Genomic DNA, 16,692 nt, shown 5'->3' on the forward strand with positions numbered 1-16,692 from the left:
TTTTCACCCAATCGCTTTTGTGTAACATCCACTGAAGATTTCTGATGCAGGATGAGGACATGTTTGGAGAGAACCGTAGAAGTGACGAACTAAACGCACTAGACGACTTACTGCCAGCAACAAGCAGCAGTGGCAGGCAAGGTTTCATGCAGCCAAGCAGTAAATTTAAATTAAAATTGTTAAATATTATGGGTCATTTGTCCTAAAGCGACTGCACAAACGTAAACTGGTTTAGATATCACCACAAATTCAGAAAATATAGATTTGCAGTACCATCTAAGTTTCTTGTTATTGAAAATAATTGTGTTTTGACATAGTGTATATTACGGACTAATTAACGTGCTCGAAATTTTGGGATTTTCTGTATGCTTTAAAAATTGTTGAATTTTATTTTGTGTAATTGTTTTTAAAAAGACCTCTATTTTACTGGTTTTTGAAATAAGCCGCCGCCACGGCTAGCAAGAAGCGGTTCAATTCAAAAACTCTAAACAACAAACAAATCAGCGACAAATTACCCGAAACGCGACAAAGATTTCATCACCGCCAAAATCATAACTTTCAATTTGAAATAATCATGTTCTGATTGAGGGGTGAGTTTTATTCAGCAGATTTAAACTGAGCAGCAGTAACGAAATTTGATACCGTCGAATAGAAATAATTTCAATTTATTAGTGTATCTACATGAGCATTATGGTCTGCAGGGCTGGAGGCGGAAGTTTGGAAGATAGCTTCAGTCTGACGGGGCATGAGTCGGATACGGTTGAAGCAGCTGCGGAAAGTTGTAGGCAAGTAAACATATTTTGTATTTATTAAATAATTTTTTCCATTGATGAATTGTAAGACACAAAATCGCGTTCGCAGTAATGATCCGTAGATCCGTTTGATGTAAAATTATTCAGACTGACGTTCCACGTTTTCATCTTTTGCTAATGCATACGTATACATACGTACGTAGCCTCTTGTTGTCGATGGCATTTTTGCTTGATCACGTCGATTAGTCAGTATTTAAGTTTACAATTGCATCCTTTCTCAACGAGAGAAATACGAGATGGCCCATGGGCAACCGAAATATTATTCTTTGAATGGAATAAATGAAAACCGGAAGTCAAGTTATATTCCGTCGAGCAACTGAGAATTTAATATCATTCCGGTTGCAAGGTTTGGGAGCATATTACGACGAAGCAAGATAGATATTTGTACTACAGTTTGTTCCGTGTACTACAATTCACAACCTTAACTTTTTAAATTTACGTATGCATTTGTACTTTTGTATTTTTTATTACAACGGAATGCCGCGTGCATGTTCTGGTGTGGAAGCATCAACACAGATTACTTGCTACATAGGCAAAATATCCATGTATCTGTAATGGAATATCCGCGAGCACAGGATGATGTCCTAATATATAGACCTCAATGTAATTGGTTAACCAGCCTGAGCCGTTGCTTGTGAGGGAATTGGTCCGGTACATTGTGTCAAACAAACACTAAAACTACATACATACACTAAAAACTTTCGCTTTTGGGCACTCTGAATCATGTTTTTGTAATACTTTAATTTATGTCCTTCCAAAGCCAAATGATTTGTATGCATTGCTCTGATAACCGTTTGCCCGCTTAGCATCCGGTTGCCAAGATATGGCGTACTAAAATGGGTTAAAAGTTGCACTGTTGTGTACCAAAAGTCTGGTGATTACCCAATCTTCTTGAAACTTTGCTGCCAATGCACTTGGTCATAGACTCAAAAATGAACCAATTTCAGGTTCATAGCATTTTCCCATAATTTTAAAATGAATTGTGAAATTCTTGAAGTTCGTTTTAAGATCGGAAAAAAATGCTATGGATCTGATAGTTTTCTGTAGTCTCTAGCCACCGGTAGTCTAGGTAGCTCCATGCATCTGCTAAAGTTTTTTTAGTATCCTGTAGTTTGTGTACCCACCAGTAGTCCTTGTAGTTTAACGCAGATTCTCGAGTTTTGTGTAGCCATTGGTTTGGCGCGCTACCGGTAGTCCGTGTAGTCTTACGTAATTACGTACTGAAGTTTTGTTTCGTCGCAATGAAGTCGTATGAGACACTTCTTAAACGACTAATTTCTGGGCCCACAGCATCAATCCTAAAGTTCTTAGATCTTTTAAATTTTAGTTGTTTGGTTTCCTAATTTTCTTAAATTTTGCGGGCTTTAAGGCTTAAACCGGCTTTATGGCTTACACAGGCTTAATTTGCAGGCTTAAACTTTTAACAAGTTTTGGAATACTGTAGCAACAAAAGCAAACTTGAAGAAACCTTTTTGCAGGTAATTAAAACTACAAGGCTAATTAAAGCGTCTCCCGAAAACTACAGAAACTACGAAGATTTAATATGAAATACAGAAAACTACACTAACTACCGAGACTATCGTTGACAACCAAAAACTACAGGGACTGCACAGACTACCTGTGGATGCGGAGAACCACACAAACTATCGAGAATACCGGTAATTACCGAAATTACCGGAAATTAGCGAAAACTACGCATACTACTTGGACGTACAGGAAACTGCGCAAACTACCGAGACTATCGGTGACTACCGGAAACTAAAGGAACTACGCTGACTACCTGAGAATACAGAAAACAATACAAACTACCGAGCCTAGTGGTGGCTGCGCGAGGCTACACAGACTACTCGCGGCTATCCAAAATATAAAAAACTCCGCGAGATTATAGGTTGCTACACAATGCCACACAGATCACTGCCGGTTACTAAAAAACCTACACGTAGTGACGGAGGCAGCATCTAACTACGGTGGCCTACGGTACTACAAGCCAAAATGTTGATTCCAGAAAATAACATGTTCGAAAGTGCCATATATAACTTTACGGGCCTAAACCGAGTCTTCTCTTTGGCAAATTTAGGATCACATTGACTTAGACATGTCTGCGAAATAGCCCTCAGCTCTTATATCAATTAAAAAAGGTCCATAAATTAGCTGTAAGAGCGATGACAGAATTGTTACGGCAGTAGTAATTTGAGTTTCCTTGTCTTAAAGATGGTCCCGCAGTAGAGAGTGGTTCAAAATTAACTTTTGTGTCGGATTTAAAATCGCGCGGCCAATATCCATTCCTGAAAATTCTTCCTTTAGCCCTGTAGTCAAAGCTAGTGAACGACTACGCACACGCAATCGGAATACTGAGTCATTTAACAGGTGTTTGCTCAAGCTTTTTAGTTATGTCTGTAACTGTATTTAAGCCATGTAACCGCATGCCCGCTGTTTTGCCGCAGACGTGCCAGCTTGCTTGGAAAACGTCACCTCGTCGAAGACCCGTTCGATGAAGAGAACCTGTCACATCAAGAGAATTTGGAATCGCCGGAGCCCAAAAAAAGGTAACGTTTCGGAAATTTAAAACCATGCTTTTACGTACTTTGGCAAGAAAGCCCTGACCTTTTCATGTGCATTTACAGCCGCAGAAGTCCTTTGTTTGGTCATCGCGCTCGTAGCAGCTTAGGACGTCCGAAAACCGACATTGAGATTTTAAGTTCGCCAGAGAAAGGGTAAGAAATGGGTCGTAGCACTTCTGAACTGCTTGTTTTGTGTAATGCAATCTTTGTGTTAATCAACTGCTTAGTGGCACGATCTCATTAGCAAATAATTGACATAACGGCAGTGTGCGTAAAATAATTTCGAATAAATTGCGACTTCAATCTACAGGAACCACAGTGGCGTTCGTCAGCGGTCGATGTCCATCTCAGACAGTGATATTACCGAATTAACGTCATCGCACGTAAGGTAAAAAGTTTGTTCCTCTATTTTTTACATTTTCTTGTTGACTTACATACCTTGTACTACAATGGTCAAGTTCTAGCGCGCGTCAAGTTCTTTTTCAAATAAAAACCATGGTTTTCAGTTAACCCTTTTGTTAGCAAAAACTGGCAACATCCAGCTTTGCTTCAGGCTTAATACCGCAGCTACTATTTGGTAGCTCATGCTGCATTGTCGTTACGATTAGCGCACTAGCAAATGCTACAATCACCTGCACATCGCTCACAAGCAGCGCATCCATTTTAGGGAAGTGGTCCGGTACATGGTACCAAATTCGTGTACATGCACGAAAACTTTCACTTTCGCCCAATTTGAAACACATTTTTGCTACGGGTTGACGGGTTGACGGAAATCTAGCCGCCATATTCACGACCCAGCTTGCAGCACTCCGGCAATACGGTGCATTATGCGCTATCCAAACTTATAACGCACATTTCGGCGGACGCAAGTAGTTAAGATTATGATGTCCGCAAAAGTCATCGGTTCTTAACAGTGCGTGGCCTTATAAAAATTTGCTGTGCCTCTACGACTATGACCGCTGAATCGGCTTTCAGTTGCAGTTCGTGACTGAATTAAGGCATCGCCTTAGATCTTCGTATTCGCCGGTGACCCGGTACTTTGGTAGGTGGCTTGGAAACAAAAAGCTAGTAACTGCTGCGTTCTGCGAGTAATAGCCGCCCAAAGGGATGCTTTGCACCAGCAACGTCTGATCAGCATTTGTCCGCCGCCATCGCAGCAGCTTGACCGGAGAAATATCGGAAAAAAATTCCACGCCATACTGGCACTTTGATACCAGCATTTTGCTTTATAGGCAAAATGCTTACTCATTAACAAAGAGATTCGTACATACTGGTACTTCTTACACTCTCATGAACGTGGTTTGGTCAAAGATGCAATATTCAGTTAAAGGTGTTCACAACCTTTTACATGGTTATAAAGCCGTTTCACTGTGTGCATCGCTTTTTGCGCGGATTACCTTGTGTACGAACACTCCTGGGTTCCGCGAACATACCATGCATGATTTGAATGCGATTGACATTTGAATTTATTGTAATCATATCTCACAACGATCCCGTCATCATGGTGCACATGCAAAAACAAAAGCGCACTTTGCGCATAGTTCGTTGGTGTTCATCGTGCTCATTTCTGCTTTCTCCTTATCCCATCATACCCCATGCCACTAAACAAAATTAACAGAGGTAAAATAAGTGAGCAAAAGTTGAGCAGGGTCAGCACAGAGCAAAAATGGTGTAGAAGGGTGTGAACGGTGTGATTGCTTAAATTAAAAGAACAGTGTATACTAATTATTGAACAATAACGAATTGCTGAACAATAATTCATGATTTCGCTTTAGGGACATCATACCCCAAGCAAAGCACCTGCTGTGCGTGCTGCATGTTAAGCAAAACTTGAAGCGGCTTCTCGCGAACGAATTTTCTTACTGTGCAGAAGACGAGCTGCAGCAGACCGTTAATGATATCTTCGGTGTTGTGCGGCCAAGCCAGAATACGTTTATTAAAGGGCTCATCGATGCTTCGTCCACCCGCGAATTTAACGAACAACTTGCCGCTCTGAAGGAAATCTGGGAAGCGCGGCATCCAGGATTTACCGACCGGTACTTTGACCCAGATGTCCAAAGCAAGTACATCCATAAACTCATACTGGAAGCACGCGAGCCAGCTGGATTCGGAGATAGACTGTGTCAAAATAACGCGACCGAAACAGCCAATTCTATGGTGCGAAAGAAGCTGGAATTAAAGCCAAAGCGAACGCTGACTGATCTGGAAACGGTTCGTGGCCTGAAGCGATTATTTTTTCATCAAGAACGGCAAATGGCGGAAAGCATTGTTGGGCGTGGTGAATTCCGTCGCAAGAACGTTCATGCGACAGCGTGCACGACAGCAGTGCTATTCCAACCTGACACTTTGAAGAAAGCGTACATCGACATTTTTGGAATCGTTCCGGATAATGATTTGTTGCAGCATTTGAAACCTGAAGCTTCGAATGCTTGTGTAGCATCGAATCGTGGGATTGAATTTCCTATCAGTTTCGTCGAAGCAACCTTGGCAGACGAACATCGTTTGGACTGGAACGCTGCGCGCACCATCCTTCAGCAGCAACGTATTCGAGAAAAGGCAGAGACGAAAGTTCAGAGAAACAATTGTGTTGACTACGCTATTGATGAGCCAAGAGATCGCGTGGAAAGAGTTGTGACCTGGAAGACGGGAACATTTGAAGTTGATTGCCGATGTGATCGCTTTATGACAAAAGGCATCTGCTGTCATTCGATTGCGGTTGCCGCTTTTGCGGGTAGTCTGCCGAGTTATTTGGAGAAATTCCACAGCAGAAGGAAACTTTATCGGAAAATTGTTCGCCCCACTTCAAAAGAAAGCGGACGCAAACCAAAAGGAACACGGCGTAAAGTGATCGACCGAAAAGCAGCTGAAGGTGCAACAATCCGCAAAGGACGAGAAGAAGTACCATCAGCGATTGCTGGTTTAAGCGGTTTAGCGTATCCATCGAGCGAGGAACAGCAAACCACGTCCCAACAGAAAGGTAGAACCGCATACATTTATCTATAATTTGTAGATATAATAATATACTCGTAATTACGTTTGAGCGGGCTACTATGATAAGTGATTGGGTGACATACATCTGAGAGAAGTGACCCGGTACATGGTAGCAAAAAAAAACTATGACGAAAGCGCTTTGCCCTCGGAGCCACGCACTGCACAAAATTAATTGCGGTCACCGCCGCATCTGTGCAGTGACAGTACTAGTACTTCCTTATCATAAACAGCTGTTGTTTGTCGGTCATGTCATTTTCGATTTCAGTTTTTTTGCAGAAACATTCCATAGTCTTATTTCGCAAAAAAAGATAGGATGTCGTAAAAACTGAGTGTCCTATTCGTTTGCCTAATTTATTTTGCTGTTTGCTGTTATCCCCATTTTGTTGTTATCCCCATAAAACACAAGTAAGGAGATCACGATGTCACGCCCGGTAGATTGCTCTTGTAACAAACGAAAACTGAAATTAATGACAACTTACCAAAAATATTGCACCAAAAAGTCAATAGGCTGTGCCGCTGTAGTACCGGTGTCCCTCTAAATGACGGGCAGTTGAGCGTTGGGTATGCGCAGAACTGTCGAAAATTCGAAATTACCTCTGATCACGTAACGGCATGGCCGTAAGCAAATGGGGTGCACTTGAGCGCGCACATACTGCAGGGTTGATTCATTTTTTTGCCATATAATTGACTGGGACAAGTTTAAGGGCACAGTTGTCCTTGGAGGATGCGCAGCTATTTTTGGGCCGTTGCGCCTACCCCATTGCTCAGACCATGCTACGGCCCTGCGTAGCGGTACGCGTATACATCAAGAACGCGTAAACTGATGCGCCAGTACTTGGTTTTCTAATGTTTCGATGAGAAAGCTGTAAAAGATTCCAACTACAAGGAAACCATATTTAGTCGCATGACTCGGTGCAGGTAATTTAAAGAAATTCAAAATGCATCTGAGGTGGTTTCTGATACATCGATAGCACAAATGTACATGTAGCAGCAACTGAATTTACAGTTTTCGAAACGATGGGAAGCTTTAAAGCTTTGCGGTCATGTTTTACCGCTTGCCAGACCTTGTAACGACAAATTCCACTGCCAGTGGCAAATGCCAGCGGCAGGCGCTACTGCCATCTTTTTTTGTGTCCGATAATTTTCTCAGATTATGCATTATGTTACAAAAGATGCGAATATAAGCTGCGTTTTAAAGAAATACTAAAGCCCATTCTTAGCGTTGGTGCCATTTTCAGCTCGCCGGTAACGTCTTGTGTCGCTAGTAACATTGAAGAATGCAAGGTCATAGGGCAGAAGCATTCAAGTGTACCTGTAGACGAGCGTTCTGGCTTATGTGGGTGTATGCCACCTCGCTGAAATATGGGGACGAAAGCGAATAGATTCCGCCACTTAGGTACATGACCAAATAATACCATCCTTGGAATTAGACACACTTACTGATGGTGGCCAAACGCTTTCCCTTTTCTTGGTAAGGAAGTATGCGTCTGTCTTCCGTTGCGGTTCCATGCTACTGTGGGAACTGCGAGATCTTGCTTACGGAACTTAGATCTTTCAGCAAAAATTTAGTAGCGCACACAAAAGATCTGCTAGCAAAAATTAAGTAAATTAAAAAGCAGACTAACTAATTAAGTAGCAAACATGTTGCAAAACCGAGTAAATTTCGAAGGATGAATGTCGGATAGGTAATTTTAAACAGTTACTGTAGCCGCCTGCACAAGTTGCTCCACAGAGTGGGGTATACGAATATACTGTATATTTGCAACCACATTGCTTGTATTATTTTTAGCTCAGTGTGTGCAGGGCAACGGCAACGGCCGGATCTACCAGTGGAGCAACTTGTGCGGTTGGCTTCAGTAGAAGTCATTGTGCGATAACTTTGAGTGTTGAAACGAAAAAATCTTTTTTGAATACGATCTCTCAGATTTTCCTATTTATTACGGGCTCCATGGTGTTCTATAAATTCGCTAAACCTTTCGCAGTCTGGCTTCTGGTACTTGTGCAACCAAATCTTATGTTATATAGGAAACAAATTCCCGTGGGAATTAAATGTCGGTCCTTTCAAGGTCTGCAGTCTGAAAGGTGGCGGGGGTTTGCGATCGTACGCTAGTTACCACTGCTGTGGCTGCCGCACACCGTTTTCGCAGCAAACGCCGGATCTGGATCTGATACTTGTGAGGACCGAGCCAAATTACGACAAAGGAAAAACCGCTGTTATGCCACCGCGAGACTGTGCGTACCATCTGAATATTGGATGTGTTCGACGTCGACATCCAGACATCAGCCTAGAAAGCCAGAGATTCGGAGAGGGAGTGAGAAGAGAAATTGCGTTAACGGAACAGCAGAAAAAATTGCTTCTGAATTTTATGGAGAGCATTCCCTCCACTGTGCCATTTCGTACTAGCGTCTAATTTGTTGTCGAATGATTGATTCTGATTTCTGAACAAGCACTTGTATTTGCTTAACTGAAACCAACTTAGGCTTTTGTGTTGGAATATTTTTGTTTTGTATCTGGATTGCCAATTCACTTAGTAGTTTCTCCTTTTTGAATTTTTGTCATTATAGTCGTTCTGTTTATTTTGCGGGTTTTCCCCGTGGAGCAATGTACTCTACGGTTTCCCCGTTAGTGGATTCTGGCGTTTGCATAAATAAATCAAATACAAAAGGTAGACTACCTTCCTTTTTAAATATATAGAGCTAGAATAACTGTAGTTTGTAGTAAATATTTTTTTCCTTTGACATTATAATGCTTTATCGTTAAATAGTTACTAATCTGGCTTTGGCTGGGCTAATGGCAGTAAATCGCTATAAACAATTTGGCTCGTGGAACGACATTTGATTCATTACTTTCATTTCATTTGTTCTACCTTTGGCTCGTGTGCTCCTTGTATCTATACAGTAAGTATAGTGTACTTCAAGTACAGCACAATCCAATTGGCTTCCAGTCGATCACACAGCAACACGCTAAAGATACTCAATAAATATTAAAAGTAAATAATAGCAAGAACATTAGTACAGTACTTGCCTGAGATTCTATAAACAGCAAGATTGATTCAGTGACAATTACGGCAGAAATATTCGTACAGTAGGAGTGGGTGCCTTATCCAATTTCCGACCGAAACGAGAAAATGATGTTATCGAGTCGTTTATAAGACAGTCTCGATGAGATACTTTCCTATTTTTGCGGGCGACAACATAATTGTTACGGCTCGTGTGGGCTGGTTTATCAAAGGTCACACGTCGCGGTTTGAACTTACTCACATCAAGATTTGTGCACGACAGTTATTTTATTAGAACTTTCGCAGTTTCTGAAAGTGCGGTGCAGTTCTGCACAATATTCCCAATGTCGGCTTTTTCTGCACAAAAAAGGCTTCGTCGCTCACTCATTCAGCAATTTTCTTCACTGAACAGTGGTGGTAGCTCTAGCGATTTTGTTTTGTTCACTAGACAGTGGTAGCTAGGACCTCACTCACTTAGCAATTTTGTTCACTGGATTTTGGTCTCTTCGAAACCTGGACTGATGTAAACATGGTTGGGAATTCAGATTTTTCTTTTTAGGCATATGAACATTGTAATTCGATTTACAGCAATCCGGTTATTAAGGTTCAGCATGTTTGCAAATAAAATAATTACATATTTATTACAGTACATACTTAAACTTTAATAAATGTTCTAGGCAACTGGCACTGCTATTATTCTCTAAGTCGACTTGTAAGCTTTACCGAAGCCAGCTTTGCCGGAACCGGCACCGGTGGGACGGATTTAAATAACTTTTTAAGTAATCAAGTGCATATGACCCAGTTTCTAAACTTGCTGAATCTAATGGCGTTTACAGTTTTTTTGATTATTTTCCGGTTTCTCGATTTCGATGTCTCAGCTTTTTTTGTGGTTATATTGTAGATTTTGTTCCTTGATAACGCTATGTAGTGGCATTAGCGTTCGCCAAAAGATTTTAGCAGCGATTAGTTTTATGCAGAATCGGTATCGGCTGCCTTTGCTGCACTGTTAGACCTTACGATCGGTACAGTCAAGTCGGTGAATTATACATTGTTAAGGGTACTCAAACATCCTTTACGAACGGCTCTATAAGTTAAAGATGCGATTTCCCTTACATGCATACAGGAGAGCGTCGATCGCATGAGTTTGTACGTCAACGAATATCGCTGGAGATTCAGCGTGGAAATGCAGCATCTATCCTTGGCACAATGGACGGAGTGGATAGTTTAAATGAAGTTTTGCTGTTGTGAATAAGATAGCGTTTTTCTTTCTTTCTTACCTGAACTGTGCAATTATTATTAATAAAGTTATATTTCCCTTTAACTCTCACTTGCCAATTCTATTTATCTAAATCGGTTAATGATAAAAATTAATAGAGTTAATGATAAAATCGGTTAATGATAAAAATCGGTTAAAAAATAAGTTGGTGTTTACGCATCCCTCTTTACAGAAGGACAGAAAGTCTAAAACCACTGAAAACAAATGTCAGTAGTCTGCAAAAGACACCCGCACATCAGGTGCAGGACCCTATTTAGTTTGCACTAGCGATTCCTAAACTCAGCAAACCCTATATCAAAAAGTAACCCTTTTGGTACTTTAAGATGACGGGTGTTAAGTTAAAGAGAAGAAAATTATAGAGCCTTCGTCCCATTGTAATGCAGAACCCAAAGTTAAAAGATCTGGCATCTTTAGGAAATAGAGCAACTTGTTAAGGGTGTTTGAATACCCTCACTGTATTGCATGGTTTCCTCCGTGTTCAGCGATATTACAACAATGATTATACTACGGTTACAAATTCCAAAAACAACCAAAATTGTTCCCTTCCCCAAATTTACTTCTGCCCGGCAAAGTGCCTAAAACTGCAGCAGCGTTTCCCTTCATTATTGCTATAACTAATGCGCTGTTTCAAGAAAGCGGCAGAACGGCTTTCTCCGGTCTTTCCCCGAATTAGGCGTCCAGTGAAGCTGACCATGTCTTTCGCGCCTTCTCCAATCACTCCCAGCGTTTCCACCGCAAACCTTTACTGTTGTGAATACAGCTGGGTCCCGAAGTCCGTCAGCGGTTGATTCCACGGTCCACTCTGGACCTGTGGTCAACACTTTCAGAACATAAGTCAATAGTCAAGATTTTCAGAAGCTGCAGTTAAAGTCCCAGATCAACCTTAGTAGAAGACTAGCAGTAACACGAGTTTGCTGGTCGAAGCAAGAATAATTTAGAGTAAGTGTCCAAGTGGTCAGAGTTTCTATGGTCACAGTCAGATTTAGAGTGGTCAGAGTCAGAGTGGTCGGAGTTTGAGTGGTCAGAGTTTGAGTGGTCAGAGTCAGAGTTTGAGTGGTCAGAGTCAGAGTGGTCAGAGTCAGAGTGGTCAGAGTTTGAGTGGTCAGAGTCAGAGTTTGAGTGGTCAGAGTCAGAGTCAGAGTCAGAGCTTGAGCGCGGGCCTGCAGAATACTATAATACATCTATTCAATACGGTTAGTGTCGGCGTGGCAAACATGTTAGATATGGCCCATTTCGTACCGCTCTAGAAAACCGACCACATGTTTTTGTTACCGTATTCCAAGCAATCCTAAGTATTGAATATAAATTTTATTGGCAAAACGATACAGTCACAAGTTTCCTATAAAAGTGAAAGATTTGTACTGAATGCACAGCCTCAGCCGACTACGGAAATAGGCGGCCTAATCACACAGAACATTTCGTCTAAGTTAGCCGATACTGGTGCTGTTCCCATGACAGAGGCCGCGTTCCCGCGTTGGATGTCAATGCTGATCCGTTGGCGCAGAAACTCCATCGCCCGTACCTCGCCTGTTTCCTGTCGTATCATCTTCCCGACTTCGGTGACCAAACGAGAGGCGTCCGGTCCGAGTGGTCCGAGTGTTTCGACGCCAAATGCACGGAACAGGTAATCTCGGGTGAGTTCCTGATACTTCGCCACTTTATCCTGCTCTGCGCGCGCTGCGGCTGCCCCCGCTTGCTTCGATGTTGCCGCGATGTGTGACAAGGCTACCGTGCACACACATGGGGCATCCCAGGTCAACATCTTTCCTCTTTCCCAAGGACAAAGTCACTCCGTCGGGGCGCTTCCCGCTGGTAAGGCAAGTACCAGGTGGTTCCAGTTCCGTTTCAATACCGGCGGAAGCGAAGGCGCGCTTTAAAGTGGCATTGATGCAACTGTGCCTCGGCTTCCGGCCCCGGCTTTTTTTTGCAGCTCAGGCCGTGGTATCCTCGCGCATCAGCCCATTCACCACAATTACAACGGTGTGGAATGGTGACTGGTACGCCGAGACGCAGGCCGACAGCAATTCTGAGTGTGGTATCGTTTAGGAAGTTTCCGAGGATTGCGGCTGGAAGTGCTTCCAGCCATGCGCCGTTATCTTTAGTGCTCACACCACGAAGACGAGCTTCACTTGACATGTCCGACTGGGCTGCCACCAGCAGGGCTTCTGCCATGCCCCGGATGATCGGTTCATCCCATGTCTTCTGGAATTTTCGGGTTTCGGAAGTCGGGAGATCGGCTTCGGTTGTTCACTGCCAGTCTTCTAAGGCGCCACAACAATAGATTTCCGGGTCGAAAACTACTATCTCGTTGGTCAGTTTAGCTACTGAGTAAGCCGAGGCCAAAAAGGCCGGGAGGGCCAGCTTCTCAATGCTCCGAATTCCGAGACCGCCCTGTGCGACCGGAAGTGACGCTTGCGTCCATATGGCGTCAGTGATATTCACATTGGTAATTCGGGACAGACAACGGATTATCATTTTATCGAACTGTCGCAACAGCTCTCCTTGCAAATAGCACCGTGCAGTTCGCAACCTGTAGATCATTCTTACTGGTCCCATGCTGCATTTCAAAAGATACAACGCGTGGTGGGCAGGCAGCAGGTTTAAGCATTGAGTCATCCTGGCGATCTTATCGGTTTCAGCAGCTAGGGTGCCCGCAACCGCGTCATCGTGGAGTGGTGCGCCGAGGTAATTCAACGCGCTCAGGTGTGGCAATTGTAAATCAGGAAACGATAGAAGAAATGCGTCAGTTACTCTTTGGCGATCGGTTTCGGACCCTCCGATCACTACCAATTCGCATTTTGCGATGTTCAGATGCAGCCCGGCGTTTTTCAGCGCTTCTTGCAAAGTACATAGGTCATCGTACACGTCCTCAGGGTCACCTCCAAGCGCATCGTCATCCAAAAAGCTCTCACGGAATTTTGATTTCAGTGACGGTGTTGCTTGATGGTGGCGAGGCAATATAACAGCGGGCCCTTGGGATCGCCCTGTTGTATCCCTGCTTGTGAAAAGATCCTAAGTATTCCGGTTGTATTCGTACTGTACGAGGAGGGAACAAGCATCTTCAGTAGCGCGCTCGAATAGTCAAGACAATTTGAAGTTTGAACACTCGTTTGACTGCAAATCTGGCTTAACAGTCAACCACGGAAGGCTGGCAATCCACGTTTAACTTGGCCACTGTCAATCAGGGCAACCATCCACGGTTGACGGTAAGGTGCACGCAGATGGGCAACATTCCACGGTTGGCAGTTCAGTGAATCTTGCTGGCACACACTTGACGCACAGTGTTCAAAGAGTCTTGACTATACGAACGCGCTACCGAAGATGCTTACTCCCTCCTGGTATTCATACTGTATTCTCCGCGTCCGCTATAATACGTAATTATAATTTCAAGGGCTAGGTATGTACCTTATACTCATAACGGTCCTCATACTCATAATCCTACTCCTAATTCAGAATTCATACTCATAACGTCTCTCATAATGATATTCATACTTTGGTCCTACTGATTATCATATTTTTGTTCATAACTCATACCTTCGCCGCTACTCATACCAGTGCGCTACTCCGCTTAATATTATTAGTAAATAATTATATTATTATTTTATTAATCGTAAATACCGTATTATTGATACTAAGTAGTAATAGCTCTTGCGTATAATATGCACCGTTCTTAAATTTTTTTGAACATCTTCATTTAATATCTGCTGTTGCCCTGGCTTGCAACGATCAAACTGCGTTATTACCGTTCCATTGCTTTACTGTGTACACGGTGCTTTTGTCAAAATTTAGTTTTGTGGAAATGAAAAGTCAACGGGTATTGTTTGATGGAATCTACGTAGTAAGCCCATTCACATTTCAGTCATTTTATCATTAGCACCAGTTAAAAATATGGACGAAAATGGACAATGGTAGATTTTCTTACGCAGTTTTTATATGCAGATTTAATTACTTAGCTTTCGTTACTCAGATCAAGTTTACTGAAGTCATTTTGCAGTGAAGCCATTTTCTAATAAATATTTTTTCGCTTCTAGGTGAGATGAAATAATTTTGACGAGTAGACGATAGTGGACGGTTGAGTAGACTACATCGTGTCTCAGCCTTTATTGTCCTGTGGTTGGTAACGATTCAAGATAGTCAATACATGTAGTTCACAATTTCATGAAAACAATCAAACAAAGTGCTACGTAACTGACAACAAGGCAATATTTTGGCGCCGCAAAAAGGGCAAGCCGACCTGCACATCACAAAAGGGCCTAAAAAAGAATGAAGTAGCAAAAGCTGATTGGACAACTCCGCCACTCCAAATGCCGATGGCGAATGGCAGTTGCACAGTCTTTGATGGAATAAGAGGCTCCTCCTCCTCGATGTAAGGCACACGGCAGCATGGATGGAGGCACCGCGTCGTGTGCAAAACGCAAAAGGTGGAAAACGATGCGGCGTGTAATTTCTGGATGATGCCAGATCGAGGAGTCTTGGCTTACCGGATGTTGTTAACGTCCAAAGTAGAGAAAACAGCCAGCTGCTTCTGCTTTATGGTGGGCCAGATATCCAACAGTCGACCGTTATTCCAACAGCGAGGCGTCGTATATCCAGCAGCCTGCTCCACAAATTGCAGGGAAAAAAAGGAAGATGCAGAAGATATGCTTCCATAATGAATCTCCATTACCCAATGGGCAAGCTCTAATTAAGAGCTCCGCGTTCAAGTAAAAAAACTCATACTTTGGCATGGAAAAAAACAGTGGGAAAACAGCGAGAAAGGGGTGCAGAAAAGTTCCAGATTTAGTGGCCGTTCGGTAGCTGTGCAGGCCAAGAGTGAGCAATATTACATGTAATTGAATATTACATAACCATTACAACTATGTGAGATATGAGTTAAGATATGAGTTACAATAATGAACAAAAATATGATGACCAGTAGGACCAAAGTATGATTATGATTATGAGAGCCGTTATGACTTATGAGTATGAATTCGGAATTAGGAGTAGGATTATGAGTACTTGCATGAGAACCGTTGAGTATTTCGGAATTTGCGATAAGCAAGCGGCCAGTACCCATGCTGTAGATACCATGACTCGGAGGCACCGCGTCATGCGTCTGAAAGGGATGCTTGCCTCTTTGGCCTTGCGAAAAACTGCATGCGCGATGGACCGGCCACGGGCAGGCACACGGCAGACCAAATTCTCCCTTCTCCTGTGATTCATCCATCCTTTTACCTCTCGCATGTGCATGTGCACTTGCGGCCTACCGATTGTCACTTTTGGTAGACGGGCCCGTCTCTCTGTGGCCATGCCCGTTCCTAGTAAGCACAGTCTTAATTGCTTTTTAATTACTTTTTATGACTTGTGCTCGCGATTTTCGGGCATGTGTACTAGTCCGGTTGCTTATCGCAAATCAGGTATTAGGTACATACCTAGCCTAATTTCAGGGTTTCAGTATTCTCTGCCAAATAGCCGGTATTCCTACGTATTCAGCCTGCATTCCTACCGTATTAGCAATTTCTTTATTATTCAGCTCTGACATATGGCTGCACCCTTCTTTAGTGTGTTGAGATATTCTCACGTATTCTGCAGATACAGATATCCTGCCCGAATTCAAGACGTATTCTAATTTTCTAATTAAGAAACTCAGGAATACATTGGAGAATACGGGAGAATACGGGGACCCACTAAGGAAGACAGTAGCGATGCCTAAAAGCTACCCTAGATGGTGGAAAACACCTCGCGAATACAGTAGGAATACCTGCTGTACTAGTTAAAAACCTACCCTAAGAAGCCTAAGAAACCGAAGAATACATTGGAAACGCGGGCAGCATACGGGGAGAATATGTGGGAATACGGTAACAGAACAGCACAGGAAGACAGAGTCAGGTGTACTTGCAAAAGCAGGATAATGGAGAATACAAGTCACACAACGTGAATACTGACAGAATACACGTGTGAAGGGAATATGCCCTGACGCTGGCGTGCAAGCCAAGCGACTGAGGCTGCACATGCGTGAGATGATCAAACATCGGATGCAAAAGAAGAAAATATCAAAAATCACATCCGCGTCT

General features: G+C 42.8%; 1 protein-coding gene across 1 annotated transcript; it reads left to right on the plus strand.

Moving 5' to 3' along the window:
• Positions 1-5,039: 5,039 nt before the first annotated feature.
• LOC129582950 (uncharacterized) lies at positions 5,040-8,900 on the plus strand. Its single transcript, XM_055474582.1, has 3 exons — positions 5,040-5,044; positions 5,149-6,350; positions 8,390-8,900. Exons 1-3 carry the CDS (start codon positions 5,040-5,042, stop codon positions 8,773-8,775), a joined length of 1,593 nt encoding a protein of 530 aa, XP_055330557.1. The 3' UTR covers positions 8,776-8,900.
• The last annotated feature ends 7,792 nt before the right edge of the window (positions 8,901-16,692 follow it).

The sequence above is a fragment of the Paramacrobiotus metropolitanus genome, unplaced genomic scaffold (genome assembly GCF_019649055.1).
Source record: "Paramacrobiotus metropolitanus isolate TYO unplaced genomic scaffold, Prichtersi_v1.0 Parri_scaffold0000009, whole genome shotgun sequence".
Taxonomy (NCBI): Eukaryota; Metazoa; Tardigrada; class Eutardigrada; order Parachela; family Macrobiotidae; genus Paramacrobiotus; species Paramacrobiotus metropolitanus.

Excerpts from the sequence above, each read along its gene's own strand:
- LOC129582950 (XM_055474582.1), top strand. Across the intron at positions 6,351-8,389 it reads AACCACGTCCCAACAGAAAG|GAAACAAATTCCCGTGGGAA; the intron begins GTAGAACCGCAT and ends TATGTTATATAG.